The sequence below is a fragment of the Alosa alosa genome, chromosome 6 (assembly GCF_017589495.1).
Source record: "Alosa alosa isolate M-15738 ecotype Scorff River chromosome 6, AALO_Geno_1.1, whole genome shotgun sequence".
Classification (NCBI taxonomy): domain Eukaryota; kingdom Metazoa; phylum Chordata; class Actinopteri; order Clupeiformes; family Clupeidae; genus Alosa; species Alosa alosa.
The window spans coordinates 32,684,546-32,698,602 of NC_063194.1; the positions used below are offsets into that span (position 1 = coordinate 32,684,546).

Below are 14,057 nucleotides of genomic sequence, written 5' to 3' on the forward strand. Positions count from 1 at the left end.
TCTTAATTAATTTAAAACAAGTCAGTGGTTTTACAATGTTTCAGTCAAGCTTTGGTTGGTTTAGATACAACTGGTATGCAAAATGTAGTGTAGTAAGTAGTGGATTAACTTTAATTTGCTGTGCTGCATATTGGACAGTAGATGCACATAGTAAATTATATAAAGTAGGCTTATTAAAATATGTAAATAGCTTAGTTAACTTTGAAAAAAATATTGAAGGGAATCCAGTCCAGTGCACATGTCTTTGGCAAGTAGCCCTAGGCTACTACAGACACAGGTGAAGAACAGTCAGCCTCAGCAGTAAGCAAAACCAAATATGTACACCCAGCTTCAAAAGCAAGCAGCCCAGACCCTAAAATTGGGCATTTTTAGCTGTGAAGGTAATTCACACACAATTATTTTTCTTTCGCCAAAATATATTTGGTAACTTCTGTAGACATCCAAAATGGGGTGGGGGTTAAAATTAGTAGGAAAAAAAACTATTGCATAAACAGTCATATATATCTTTTTGCCGTGGTATAGTCTTAATTTTCATTTAGATGTCTTGAAAAGGTCTTTAAAAGTCTTTAAATTTGCACTTGGAAAATGTGCAGATACCCTGAGAAAGACCGTTGATTAGCTAGCTCATTTAAAATATCCTAAACTTTTTTTGACCCTGCCTTTAAAAAAAAAATCGGAATCGAGAATCGTTAGGAACCAGAATCGAAATAAGAAATCGGAATTGGAATCGGAATCGTTCAAATTGAAACGATACCCAACCCTATATGTATATGTATTTTTAAAAACTCCAAATTTCAAAAACATGCGTTTTTATTTTTATTTATTCATTTATTTTTCCCCCTAAGCATAATCAGGTGTTCACAGCATTTTCTACTGGTCGAGAGTGTTATTACTGCAGTAGATTGACTTAATGGGCTATTTTACTGAATATTCTAGAATAATTGCACACTAGTAGTAATGCAGGTTTGCATGGTCCCAGAAAATGATGCTGTTTACAAAGAAGAGTCACTCGTGATTCTTATGAATTGAGGAATCAGAATGCAAAGACAACTGCAGTTGAAATACAGAACTTTTACTGTGTAAATTTCACAAACATCTTGAAGCTGTCTTTTTTGACTGTATTAGGTGGGACCATCTCGCTAGGTGGATAGTGATGGGAGTTTGTGATCTCAATCCACCGTTTGCTTTTTCTGTCGTAGGGAGTCCCTCTAGCTAACGCGTCTTGAAGTGACATTTGGCTCGACTTTCCTTTTGCTTTCCCCTTGTTACCTGCTGATGTGGACGGCGCTGACCTCAACTTCTATACGTGTTTAGAAGCGCAACATTGAAAAGAGTCCCGTCTGAAAGTGTCGTGCAGTACAGCGTTCCGAAAGTTGTGTAATCAATTACACCGGTATTCGGTGTTAACCGGTATACCGCCCAGCACTAATTTGAAGTGTGTGTGTGTGTCTGTGTGTGTTTAACGAGACATGCCCTGTTCCCCTGACAGACTCTGCTCAGCCCTCCATCTTAGACGCGCTCTCCAAGCCCAAACCCGTTTCGAAAGCCAGCAAGAAGGCGGCAACCACCAGCTCCAGCGAATCAGAGCCCATCTCTGGGAAGGCAGCAGCCAATCGCAAGAGGAAACCAGTGCTGGACTCTGACTCTGACTCCGACAGTGACTCTGGTGGCCTCATGGCCCGCATCAAGGGCAAGATGGGTGGTGCCGGAAAGGTTAGTTTACAAGGACTTATGTACACATTCATAATGGTTTTCAAATGGCCAATTTCCTTTTATATTTATTGTTGTTAACACATTGAAATTGCATCTACTCGGAGGGGTGTTATTGTATGAAATCTTTACTGGTTTTATACTATTCTAGCTTTTTCCTTTGAAACGTTGCTTTTAGCTATACTGAAGATTAATTTGCCTAGGGAATGATGGGAATCCAGAGTAGTTCCATTCTTCTGGTCAGAAAGTGTTGGCCAGCATCGTGCCGCAGGCAGCTGTAACGGCTCCCTCACCCTCACCCCTCTTTTCCCTCCAGAAAACAAAGAAGTGGGAAGACGATGAGAGTTTCGACCTCGAGGGCGGCATTGACTCCCCGGTGGTGGAGCGCAGTAAACCCAGCCGGGCCAAGAAGGCCGCCACTTACAAGATCGACTCCGACTCAGACTCCGACTTCGGCTTTTAGTCTCTGCTCCTCAGCTTTCTCTGCACGGAGTCTCTTTCTTTCACTTTGTTATGCTTGTTTGTTTTGTCCTGTAAATATTTCATATGTTGTATCTTATTTACCGTTTGCTTTTATACATGCCTTTTTCAATAAATTTAGTTATTTGTGACTTTTGCGTTCTGATGGCTATTTGTAATTCTGTTCACTTTCTGACAGTACCAGTTTAATTACCTCAAACTCTGAACCTAATTTTTTTTTTTTTGTCCACCCCAGCTTGTAATCAAAATGTTTTGTTGTACACACTTACTTGGCTGTTTTACATGTAAAGCAAAAATGCGGAAGTTAGAAAAACACATGTGCTTCTACTGTATTCATAAGCAAGTAGTTGTGGTATGCAATCATCTGCACCAACCTGAATGCCCATGTGGTCCAGCTGCTGAATCAAGGATGAGGTGAGAGGGAGGGAGGAGCTTCCAACGCCTCTGAAATAAGATTTCCTCCATGTTGACCGTGCACTCCACAGTACTCAATCTAGCCTCCCCTGCACAATTACGTCATAGCGTCTTCAGTGACCCCCATCTGATGTCTAGAATCGCATGTTAAGTGCCGCCAGGCTGAAAACGGACTCTTCCTGTAATTAGCAGGGGACTTTGAAGAGGTGCCCACCAGAATAAACACGTTAGACTCTTGATATCACTGATGACTTAAGACAACTGGCATTTCCTGTCTGGACACATTACGGTGCACTTACGTTGAGCGTAACAAGCTTTTGTTCAGGAACTTTTTATGCACATGTCCCTTTAGGGGCTCCCTACATGTTGGCGCCATGATAAAACAGTATTTTGTGCATTGCCTGCGTGAGACGTGCATATCAGGTGCGGCATAGCCACACAACCGCGAGCTATGATAAAATGTTTTAATTGGCATGAATACCATCAACATTGCATAGGCATAACACTTTTTCCTGATGTTTGAAAGTCTCTAGGCAGTGCCAGACATTAGACCTACAGTATAATTATAATAGGCCTAACCCCCCCAACACACACACCAAGGAAGACGAAGAGGGAAGTATTTCTATGTACTTTAAATGAGCGAACATTTCAAATTAATTTTCAAAGTAAATAGAAATAACTTTCGCTCAAATTAAACTTCTCAGCATCATCAACAGGAAACATGCATGTCCTATAAATACGGGGGTGACGTCACGGCAGCAGCGCTGTATCAGACGTTCCTGCACACGCAACGCAGAACAGTGAACATGCAGGGTGCGTCTGTGACGCCAGGCTAACCTCATTTCTGTGATTTTCTGACTGCAACAGGTGTTTGACATGAGACGAACAGGTAAGCGTGGTAGATAACATATTAAGTCACAAAAATGAATATTATGCCATGAGCTAATTTCGTAAAACTACAAAAATTGAACTTTAGGGTAGCCTATTCAGAATCAGGGAGTTTTGTTGAACGCATAGACTATTATAACTTTTGTTTAGGCTAATCTACATCCATTGACGTTTAGAAAATGTTTCATGGCAACTGGCATAAACGATTTTTATGTATAAGCTTTATTAAAAGTCTGTGGAATGGACATCTGAAATAAATGTTTTTTCGCCATCATAAGGTTAAATATTTGCATACAGTATTTATAGTGTCTATTGTAGCCTACTTTGTTTTATAGCGTAGACTAGGGTTATAGAAAATGGGTTGGAGTGGACAAGAACATGTTTAACAGGAAGCTTTAGTTAAAATAAGTTTTACAACTCATTGTTATGATGTTAGAAATTGTATGTCGAAATTGTGTCAGTAGACTTTTACTCGGTTTGATATTTATATGAAGTATTTCCTCTGCTACATTAGTTCAACCAGGTCAGCATATTCCCGCCATTTCTATTAATATTTTGATAATGCTCTGCTTTATTCAGTTTTCTATCCACAGTAACATTCTGTTAAGTGTTGAACTGGTGTATAGTTTTAAAATGAAATGTCAATTTGAGGCTGAAAATGGCAGACTGAGTGAAAGATGTGTTTTCTGCCAACAATTGCCATTTTTGTAGGGGAGAACTGCTGCCTACAATTGTATTTTTTTAATGTGATTCTGAAAAATGTATTATATGAATAATATTATGTATGTAAATAAGATGTACTGTCTATATACTTACCAAACTACTCACAATTCACACACAAATATGATATCCTGTAAAACTACAGCCTTTCAAACATTGTTTAGTGACTGCTGAAAATGAGAATACTCGCCTTAAAATCCATTTTTCTTTCCTTTTCTTGAAGTGCATTGCACACATCCTTTTTATGGTGGGTAGGTACATCACCATTGTCAACATAGTGCATATAAATAATAACAACAACATTTTACTTCATCTAGTGATTAGTTTGTGAAATATAGGGGCGTTTTACCCCAAGTGGAGTTTTGCCCCACTCTGTCATACATGTGTGCGGAAAATGTCAAGCACTTACCTTGATTGTGAAACTACCCTTAAAATCTAAACTGAAATGCCAGGACAACATAAATGCCAGGTGTTATTTATTTTTGTTAAAAAGTGCTGAGAGAATTCTCAGGAATCCAAAGACTTTGAAATGACTCATCAGTCGTCTCTGCTCTGCAGGTAAGGGTGTTGTGGACGGTTTCTATCTGACGCACTGTGGGGCAGACACCCCGTTCCAGTGCCCCCTCAGGGGTGGACAGGGCTTCCAGTGTGCGAGGCTGCTCTGGTCAAACACCTGCATCTGTGAGGACTACTCTGAGATGATGAAGAGTAGAGGACAGGCACAGTGGTTGAGCGTTTGACTCTGGGATTTGGGCTGAAGGAATCTACACACTCTCGCTTGCCAGAGTGAGGCGGCATGGACGCAGTGTACCCTTCCTCCTGACGCAGTCTACCAATGCATGGGTGACGTGTCTAGGGACAGACGCTGAAACGTGCGTGTTCTGAGGTTCTCATGTTATAATTATAATAATAAAAATATTTAGATGCCTGGGTCACACACACTCCTAATTAAGTATCTGAAGCAACCCTGAACTGTGACTGAGGTATGAGGGAGGCTCAGGCGCTTTGAGATCATGTCTACTGTTAATGGCGCTGTACAAGTAAACAAAATCAAACTGAACTGAGTTAAGTGAGTTAAAGTGAGCTGAGGTGTTGGGTTTGGCGGCTGCGCCATGGCGGACTTGGGCTTCCTGGGTGGCCTGATCGAGGCCATGCAGACACACTCTCCTCTGCTGGGACGCCTGTGGCTGCAGATCATGCTGGTGTTCCGCATCGTCATCCTGGGCACCGTAGCGACTGACCTGTTCGAGGACGAGCAGGAGCAGTTTGAGTGTAACACGGCCCAGCCGGGCTGCAAGCAGGTGTGCTACGACCAGGCCTTCCCCATCTCGCAGTACCGCTTCTGGGTGTTCCACATCGTGCTCATCTCCACTCCCGCCATGCTCTTCCTCATGTACGCAATACACAGACGCACAAAGACCAAGGCCCAGCAACAAGGTACTGACCGCTCATTAACACTCATTTACATGCTCAATCACCAGTGTTGGGAGTAACAAGTTACAAAAGTAATGTAATTACTGTAATATATTGCTTTTTGCTGTAACGCGGTAATGTAAGGCATTACACAAAACTATTGGGTAATATTTTACTCGGTACAAACTTCAGTAACGCGCATTACAATGCATTTTAACCTGAAATTGAGTGGTGTTATGTTTACATATTCGCAAACAACTGCGCAAATAGCAGAACGTATCTCCTGTTACTGGTTGAAGCTGACTGTGGCTGGCTGTAACTGACTCGATGGACATAAGCCTACGCTCATTATTTTCAATTTATCAGAGACAACTAGGATATGAAGAACAGTTTAGTGCACTTTGTGTGTGAAACCGAAACCATCTAGAGCGGTGCCACGCTAATCTTTTTTATTCTTGATAAAGCAAATGCTCTTCATGTCAGCTTCGTGCTGTGAACTTGAATTAAAGAGAATGAAGGGATAGAAATGTAAAAAAGATGGGGACTTGGACTTAGGTCGCAAAAACAGTGACTTCAGACTTGACTTGCGACTCCACTCAAAAGACTTCAGACCTGACTCGGACTCGAGCTTCGAGACTCCTGAACAAGCTGTATTTCATGCAATTATTGCTTTTTTAATCTAAATTTATTCATGTATTTCTATTTTATTTTACTGCTACATATACTTTGTGAAACGTATAACGAGCGGCATGGCCCCTTTGCCATAATGTGCAATGTAACGCATGCGTTATGACACTCACAGATATAAATGCATTGACCATGTCGACAAGAAGTCCTCCCGGAGTTATGCCTTTTATCATTACTTTCGGTTACAAAAACTGCACAGAGGAAATAAGCGAACAGCTACATGCAAGGTGTGTGGCACCAGGATACAGTAAATGATGCCTATTCAACAACGTCTGATTTCATCAGGCATCTCCAAACGCACCCAGATAGCTCAGTCACTTAGGCCTAGCATATATCGTCACTGTTGACAAGCTAACCATCGCAAAGTGTTGTTCTAATGCTGGGAACAGGCAGGGATGGGCAAAAATACATCAGAATGTGAATGTATTTCAAAATAAAATACCTAATACCCTCATTTTTAATGTATCAAAATAAACTACAAAATACAGTAACCATATTATGTATCAAAATAAAATACTGTATTTTTGTATTTAGAAAATACTCAAATACTCAAAATACTTTTTTTCAAGAAAGTATGGAAGCACTGCAAAAAAAAGCTTTTTAATATCCCAAACATTTAGCCTGTTAAAACTATATAGTAAAAAACAATACAATTTGGCCCGTCATACCAAATAGTATACCGTATGCAAGTTCATGTAGTGTGATCAGAAGAATAATTCAAGAATTTACATTTACATTTAGTCATCTAGCTGATGCTTATCCAAAACGAGTGACAGAGCTTTCAATTAACCACATTATAATCAATAGGCCAAAATCATAGTTGTGTATCTGTGCCGAATTTCGTAATTCAAGTCCAGTGCAGAACTGAATAAGAAAATCATAAGGCTATGTATCTTGAAGTTCCAGTATGTGAGAAACTTGTTATGCCTTAATATCTCCAACCTCAAGTATGCAGCTAATAAGGAAATAGAATTGTTATTTAAGGTGAACTTGTCCCTACTGTAGAATGCAGAAATGGATGCTACAAGGAAGGGAATTCAAACACACTCAACACCTTACCATCTATTGATGTCATTGTGGTTCATTGAGATATCTGACATTTTTTCTGTTAAAGATTGGCATGGAGAGAATAGGACATGGTTGCCTTTGTCGGTGTCCTTATGTGAACTTGCAGAGGTAAACTTGCTCATCTTTACTTGCGTACGACTTCACACCAGTGCTTCAGACCAGAGCTGATGCTTCAGCAATAGCCGTCACTGAAAAGCTGTGAGTGTTTGTGAACACAGCTGTTCTCACATTAGCTGATTGCGATAAAAATAAACCATTGTTGCCTAATTACCAATTATTCATTACACCTGTGTGTAGTATCTACTTTTTTTAGTGTTTTTCACATAGTATTTTGCAGTATTTAAAATACAGAAATACACACCAATAAAGTATTTTGATACAAAATACAGAGCCATTTCCTTCAACCCAATAAAATACAAATGACAAAATACTATTTTGTATTTGAAATACATATACATATTACATGTTTCAGAAATACTACCCATCCCTGGGAACAGGCAGATTACATCTTACATATATAGTTGGCCATATGATGACATACTTAGGTTAATACTGTATTTCACCAGTTAGGGCACCAAAATGGCCAGCAGCGGCACTGTGTAGCCTATCTTGACAAGTTTTGGGTTACAATATACAGGTAGTGGGCGCTCTGTTGATTTTAATGAGTAGGCCTAAGCCTAAAGTTACAGTATTTCTATCACAATTGACCAGACTTCGACCTTTTGTCTGCTTTTAACAAAATTCTGGCTATGATTGTTCCTTGTATTGCATCATGAGCCATCACTTAAGCCTATTGCATTCTACTGTTGTTTGCCTTAAGCCTAGCTCAGTCATTATGTTATACCACATCACCCTCCATTAGAAGTGCAATGAGCTGCATTGAGCATAATAAACTGCATTTAGAATTCCAAATCCATATTTCTAGATATTTTGGTAAAAGTAACTTAAAAGTAATACAATAGTAGTGCCTTATAATTCAGAGACAGTAATATTATAATGTAACAAATTACTTTGAAATGACAGTAATAAGTAATACATAATACATTACGATTTTGAAGTAACTAGTTTTGATGAATCTACAATGTAAATAGTCATGAAAATAAATTAAATACATTGAATGAGAAGCTGTGTCCAAACTTTTGGCCTGTACTGTAGGTGTAATGAGAGTTATTGTACTCATTCATGGATAATGTTAGCCTGGGTTTTCCCATGCTGCCTTACGCGCACGATTTTATTCACGCTGCTAGGCAGCCTGGATTCTATGGACTTCGTTTTCACCTCAACGAAGGAACCAATCACAGAACGGAGCGGGGACAGCAAGACGATGACGACACACCGAAGCGGTTATGAGCTACCTACAGACGCATTTGATAGACATTCGTAGCGCCCAATAAACGGCTCTGGGCATTCGTAAACCACGTTTCAAATACGAGAAAATAAATGTCTAGTTCCCAGACCCCATCTCAATGAGATTAGCCAGGCTAGGATAATGTTGCATTGTGGTAGTTTCTGGTGGTTAGTGTGGTGGCATCATGAACAGAGTCGTATGTCGTCAATGAAACTTACGGGGCAGCCGTGGACTACTGGTTAGCACTTCGGACTTCGAACCCCGACCAGTAGGCACGGCTGAAGTGCCCTTGAGCAAGGCACCTAACCCCTCACTGCTCCCGGAGCGCCGCTGTTGATGCAGGCAGCTCACTGCGCCGGGATTAGTGTGTGCTTCACCTCACTGTGTGTTCACTGTGTGCTGAGTGTGTTTCACTAATTCACGGATTGGGATAAATGCAGAGACCAAATTTCCCTCACGGGATCAAAAGAGTATATATACTTATACTTAATATAACTGGGTGTGAAACGAAGTTAACATGTTAATCTCAATCCAGGTGCCAGCAGCGGTGATGTCCGAGGCCCAGGTGCCAGCAGCGGTGATGTCCGAGGCCCAGGTGCCAGCAGCGGTGATGTCCGAGGCAGCAGGTTGTCGCTGGGGAAACGCGGCGTGAATACCCAGGAGGACCTCAAAGAGCTGCGTCTGTACACGCTGAACGTGGGCTTCCGCTTCCTGGCGGAGGTGGCCTTCCTGGTGGGCCAGTGGGCGCTGTACGGGTTCGGCGTGGCGGCGCAGTACCCCTGCAGCCGCTTCCCCTGCCCCTACACGGTGGACTGCTTCACCTCGCGGCCCATGGAGAAGACAGTCTTCCTGGTCTTCTACTTCGCCGTGGGGCTGCTGTCCCCCTCTTCAGCCTGGCCGAGCTCGTCCACCTCTACTTCAAGTGGATGCGCCTGAGGAGGACGCTGAGACGGAGGGATGCTGGCCAGGAGATGGAGGACGCAAGGGGGGACCAGGGGAGGCCGATGCGGAGACCCGCTCAGGGGAGTAGGGGTGGGACGAGGGGGCAGTTGTTCTCGGGGAGGGGCAGGAGTGGGGGCAGGAGCAGCAGCAGCGCTGGGAAGAAGAGTAGCAGCCAGAGGATAGACACACTCATGGTGTGAGGGTGAGTGTGTGTGAGAGAGAGAGAGTGTGTTGACAACTTGGCGTGTGTGTGTGTGTGTGTGTGTGTGTGTGTGCGCGTGTGATAGATGAGAGAGAAGTTAAGATGTGAAGCAGGTGAAATGTCTGTGTGAACCGCCTGCACGTGTCTACATGCAGAGGACAAGCACACGCATCCTGATGTGTGTGTGTGTGTGTGAGAGAGAGAGAGAGAGAGAGAGAATGTGTGTGTGTGTATGTGTGAGAGAGTGTGTGTGTGTGTGAGAAGATGTGAAGGTCTATGACATGTCTGTGTGGTCTGCCTTCGTCTGTGCCCACGTGCCAGAGGCCAAGCTGTTGGTCTGCAGCAGAGTGACCATCAGAGATTGAGACAGAAAGCTAGAGGGGACAGAGGTGAGTAGCTTTGGGGCTACTTTGCTGGAGTTACCAGTCGGACTCCATATTCATACCCATAATATGTCTGTATGAGCAGCCGTGGTCTACTGGTTGGAGCCTTCTGTATGAGCAGCCGTGGTCTACTGGTTGGAGCCTTCTGTATGAGCAGATGTACAAATACTGTACTGGGTTACATAGCTCTGTGCTAAACAGTTCCTCTGGTATCAAGAACCATTTGACTATTCAGAACCATTTTTCAGGAACCATTTCAGGTACTGTTTTGTGATGCCATGATTGCTTTTCCGTTTGGTTGTCATCATTACAGCACTCTGGTCTATGTTTTTAGTGGTTTGTCTTTGCACAGATAAGAGTGTGATAGCCTGTTCAGACTCTACTTTTTCCCATAGCAAGGAGCAAGGAACACAGGTGGTGGCTGTCACGTTTACGTTACTCATTGTTCTTACCTGAGAGATACCTGGTGGTGACGAGACATCTCTAGCAGGTCCCGTAACATTCCCTTCCCAACGATCAAACTTTCAGTATCATTTCTGAATGTGATGAGCTGAAGGAATCTCAATCCGTTCTGTTCCGGCATTCGTATGGGTTATAGTCAGTGAAGCAGTGTGAACTTGTACCCATACAGTTAGACAGCCAAGCAGTGTGAACTTGTGTGTACCCATACAGTTTGACAGCCAAGCAGGTTATGCTCTGTTTAGCGTTCAGTCAGTGTGTCCGCCTTTCCATGTGAAGCGCTTTGAGTGTTGAGAAAAGTGCTATATAAATGTAACGTGTTGTTGTTATTGTTCATGTCACAGGATAATTCATCAGGATATCTATCCAATCTGTAGCTCCTATGCAGCAGTCAGACAATACATGTTAAAATAAAAGAAATACAATTTTAGTTGTTGTGTTTTGTGTGTGTTTCTGTTTGAGAGAATGGAAGAGTATATGAGGCATTCTAGTGTGAGATTTTAAGTATTTTAACTGTCAGCATCCTGATTATGTCTCAAAATCTGCTAGTCCTGCTTTTTAAAAGAGAGGTAATCAACACACGCACGCACATACACACACACACACACACACACACACACACACACTGGCACAAAGAATCATTTCAATGCACACAGTATCATTCACCTCATACACAGTATTGGTCTCTCTCAGAACCTTGGCAGTATTTTGCTCACATTCCAATGCTATTAAATCAGAGTACTGTATGTGTCTCTGGATATTCATCAATAACTGATGCTGAAACCGGTTCCTCTGCATTCTACGCGAGAACACCCCATACACCTGAGAGACCAGGTGAGACAGGCAGGTTCCTCCGCAGGCCAGGGACCAGAGCCAAGCACAGCACCTGTTAGGAGGCGACGTGTGACTATCTGAACCTCACCTGTCACTCGTGCGAAGCAGACATGTGAGAGACACATCCCTGCGTTTAGACTCCCTGCCACAAGAGAGCGCTAGAAAGATGCCCTGTTAAGGACAGATCCGTAATATGGGCTGCACTGTAAAAAGACTATTTTAGATTTTACAGGCAGCAAGATGCCAGTAATTTACTATAATAGTACTTACAGTACCATCACTGTATATTAATGTACAGTACTATTACTGTTTTCTCATTTACCGTACCTACTGATACTGTATCATCATTTACAGTAGTACACTATTACTGTATGCATTTACAGTAGTACACTATTACTGTATGCATTTACAGTAGTACTATTACTGTATGCATTTACAGTAGTACAGTAGTACACTATTACTGTATGCATTTACAGTAGTACACTATTACTGTATGCATTTTACAGTAGTACACTATTACTATGCATTTTACTGTATGCTATTACACTATGCATTTACACTATTACCATTATGCATTTACAGTAGTACAGTAGTACACTATTACTGTATGCATTTACAGTAGAACACTATTACTGTATGCATTTACAGTACCTATCCATACTATTGCATCTTCATTTACAATAATATTATATTATTGTATTATTATATTATTATATTATTATATAATAATATTCTTATATTATTTTATTATTATATTATGATATTATTTTATTATTATATTATGATATTATTTTATTTTTTTATTATATTATTTTATCAGTACTTCTACTAATTCTATTTTCAATAATTTACATATTTACCTAGCCTGGAAAATCCAGACCCTGGTAATCTAGAAAGATTAAGGGTCTGGCCATGAACAATGTAATGGCCCAACTCGAAGGGCGGCAACAAGCATGCATTTAAAAATCTCACTGCACGCAACTGGATAACACTAGACCATGTTTACTCTGAATGATTTCGGACTTCAACGCAATCGGATAACACTACGACCAATGTGTACTGTCCTCCAACATTGCAGTGCTGTCTTCATCAGTTTAGCTGGTTTCCCGGAATGCAAGGGGAAAACGTAACATGCATCATTGCTAATTGCCAGAGTGTCTCGCAGAGACAACTCTATTGTGCTTTTATCCTTTTACGGCATTTCATGGCTGAAATGTGGTCAGTTCAGAGGTTCTTGTTATCTGGCAGAAAGAAAAAACAATATTCTAGCCTCTGTAACTCTATGCCAGTGCTTCCGACAGTTATTCTGATTGCTTCCTAAGAAACTACAAGGTCTTAGCTTTCTAAAGATGTTCAGTATTTAGGCCAGAAGAGGTGGGACACACTGCCCTCTGAAGTAGGCACGGTGCAATGTTGGGGGGGGGGGCACCAGGTTAAGGGGAAGATTTCAAAAGAGAGACTGGCACTCTTGTAAAAGTGCTAGGCCCCATCTCCAGTCTGAGCCCTTACATCTAAACACTATTCACTTCATAACAAGCTTTCAAGGGCACTGTTTTCTGTAATGACCTTGTTTCCATGGTTTATAAGGACAAGTCAGTGTTGAATATGGGCAAAATTCAAATCTAACTTTTCTTGATTTGGTACCAGCAGTCGGCTTGGGGTGGGGAAGTAAGTGATTATTTATTTTAAGAGGTTTAAATAAATGTATAGTGCTTTTTTCATGATCAAAGTGCAACACAAGGCACTTTTCACATAGAGGTGGCCATGATAATCCAGCTATGAATTCTGAGAGCTGCTTATGGTCACAGTCTAATACTCAAACAATCTTTAGACACAACACCTTTAAAAATATGCTCCATTCAACCGACGTGACTATCCATTCGAATCAGACCATGAGACCAAAATCCCACATTTCCCCTCAAAAGCAACTCCAGGTTGAGCGGGATACGCCTCATCCCTTCGTGGCCACCAGGTGGCAGCCTTGTGTGGGCGTGCTGTGCGGACGGCTCTCCTGAGTGAGGCTGAGAGGAAGAGACGGCTCTGTGGTGTCATGACTCTGCTTTCCCCACAGGAAGCCACCGCAGAATCGCAGTAATCCCGGAATCCAACGGAACAAATGACGGCGGACAACGGCTATGAAATGTGCAACTGTCTTTACACCATTCCCTCCTCTGCACACAACAGAACAACCTTGAGGCAACGCATACACTTTAACAGCATGCAACAAACACAACAAGACCGTAACATTGAAGGGAATGTGTGTGTGCATGTGCGTGTGTGTGGATATGTGTGTGTGTGTGTGTGGATATGTGTGTTTGTGTGTGTGCAACTGTGCATACGTGTGTGTATGTGTGTGTTCATATATGTGTGTGTGTGTGTATGTGTTTGCTCAGGTGAAAAGGTCAATGACCCCCTCATTTGTCCCACTAGGCCAAATCAGTCACATTGTAATAGTTAGTTCCTTGAATTAGGATGTCATATTCAGACGTTAATGTGAAATAATGCAAAA

General features: G+C 41.8%; 2 protein-coding genes across 2 annotated transcripts in view; both read left to right on the forward strand.

The window, feature by feature from the left end:
* Positions 1–2,321, forward strand: part of top2a (DNA topoisomerase II alpha) — a 31,039-nt gene extending 28,718 nt beyond the window's left edge. The window contains exons 34-35 of the mRNA XM_048246532.1: positions 1,490–1,713; positions 2,027–2,321. Coding sequence (XP_048102489.1) covers positions 1,490–1,713; positions 2,027–2,173 — 371 coding nt within the window. The 3' untranslated portion in view covers positions 2,174–2,321. The remainder of the gene's footprint in view (positions 1–1,489; positions 1,714–2,026) is intronic.
* Positions 2,322–3,462: 1,141 nt separating this feature from the next.
* Positions 3,463–9,719, forward strand: LOC125296606 (gap junction delta-3 protein-like). The gene is made up of 3 exons (XM_048246595.1): positions 3,463–3,493; positions 4,771–5,649; positions 9,264–9,719. Exons 2-3 carry the CDS (start codon positions 5,325–5,327, stop codon positions 9,662–9,664), a joined length of 726 nt encoding a protein of 241 aa, XP_048102552.1. The 5' UTR covers positions 3,463–3,493; positions 4,771–5,324; the 3' UTR covers positions 9,665–9,719.
* The last annotated feature ends 4,338 nt before the right edge of the window (positions 9,720–14,057 follow it).

Coding starts and splice junctions, on each gene's coding strand:
- LOC125296606 (XM_048246595.1), top strand. CDS start 5,325: ATGGCGGACTTGGGCTTCCTGGGTGGCCTGATCGAGGCCATGCAGACA. Junction 5,650..9,263: donor GACCAAGGCCCAGCAACAAG/GTACTGACCGCT, acceptor ATCTCAATCCAG/GTGCCAGCAGCGGTGATGTC.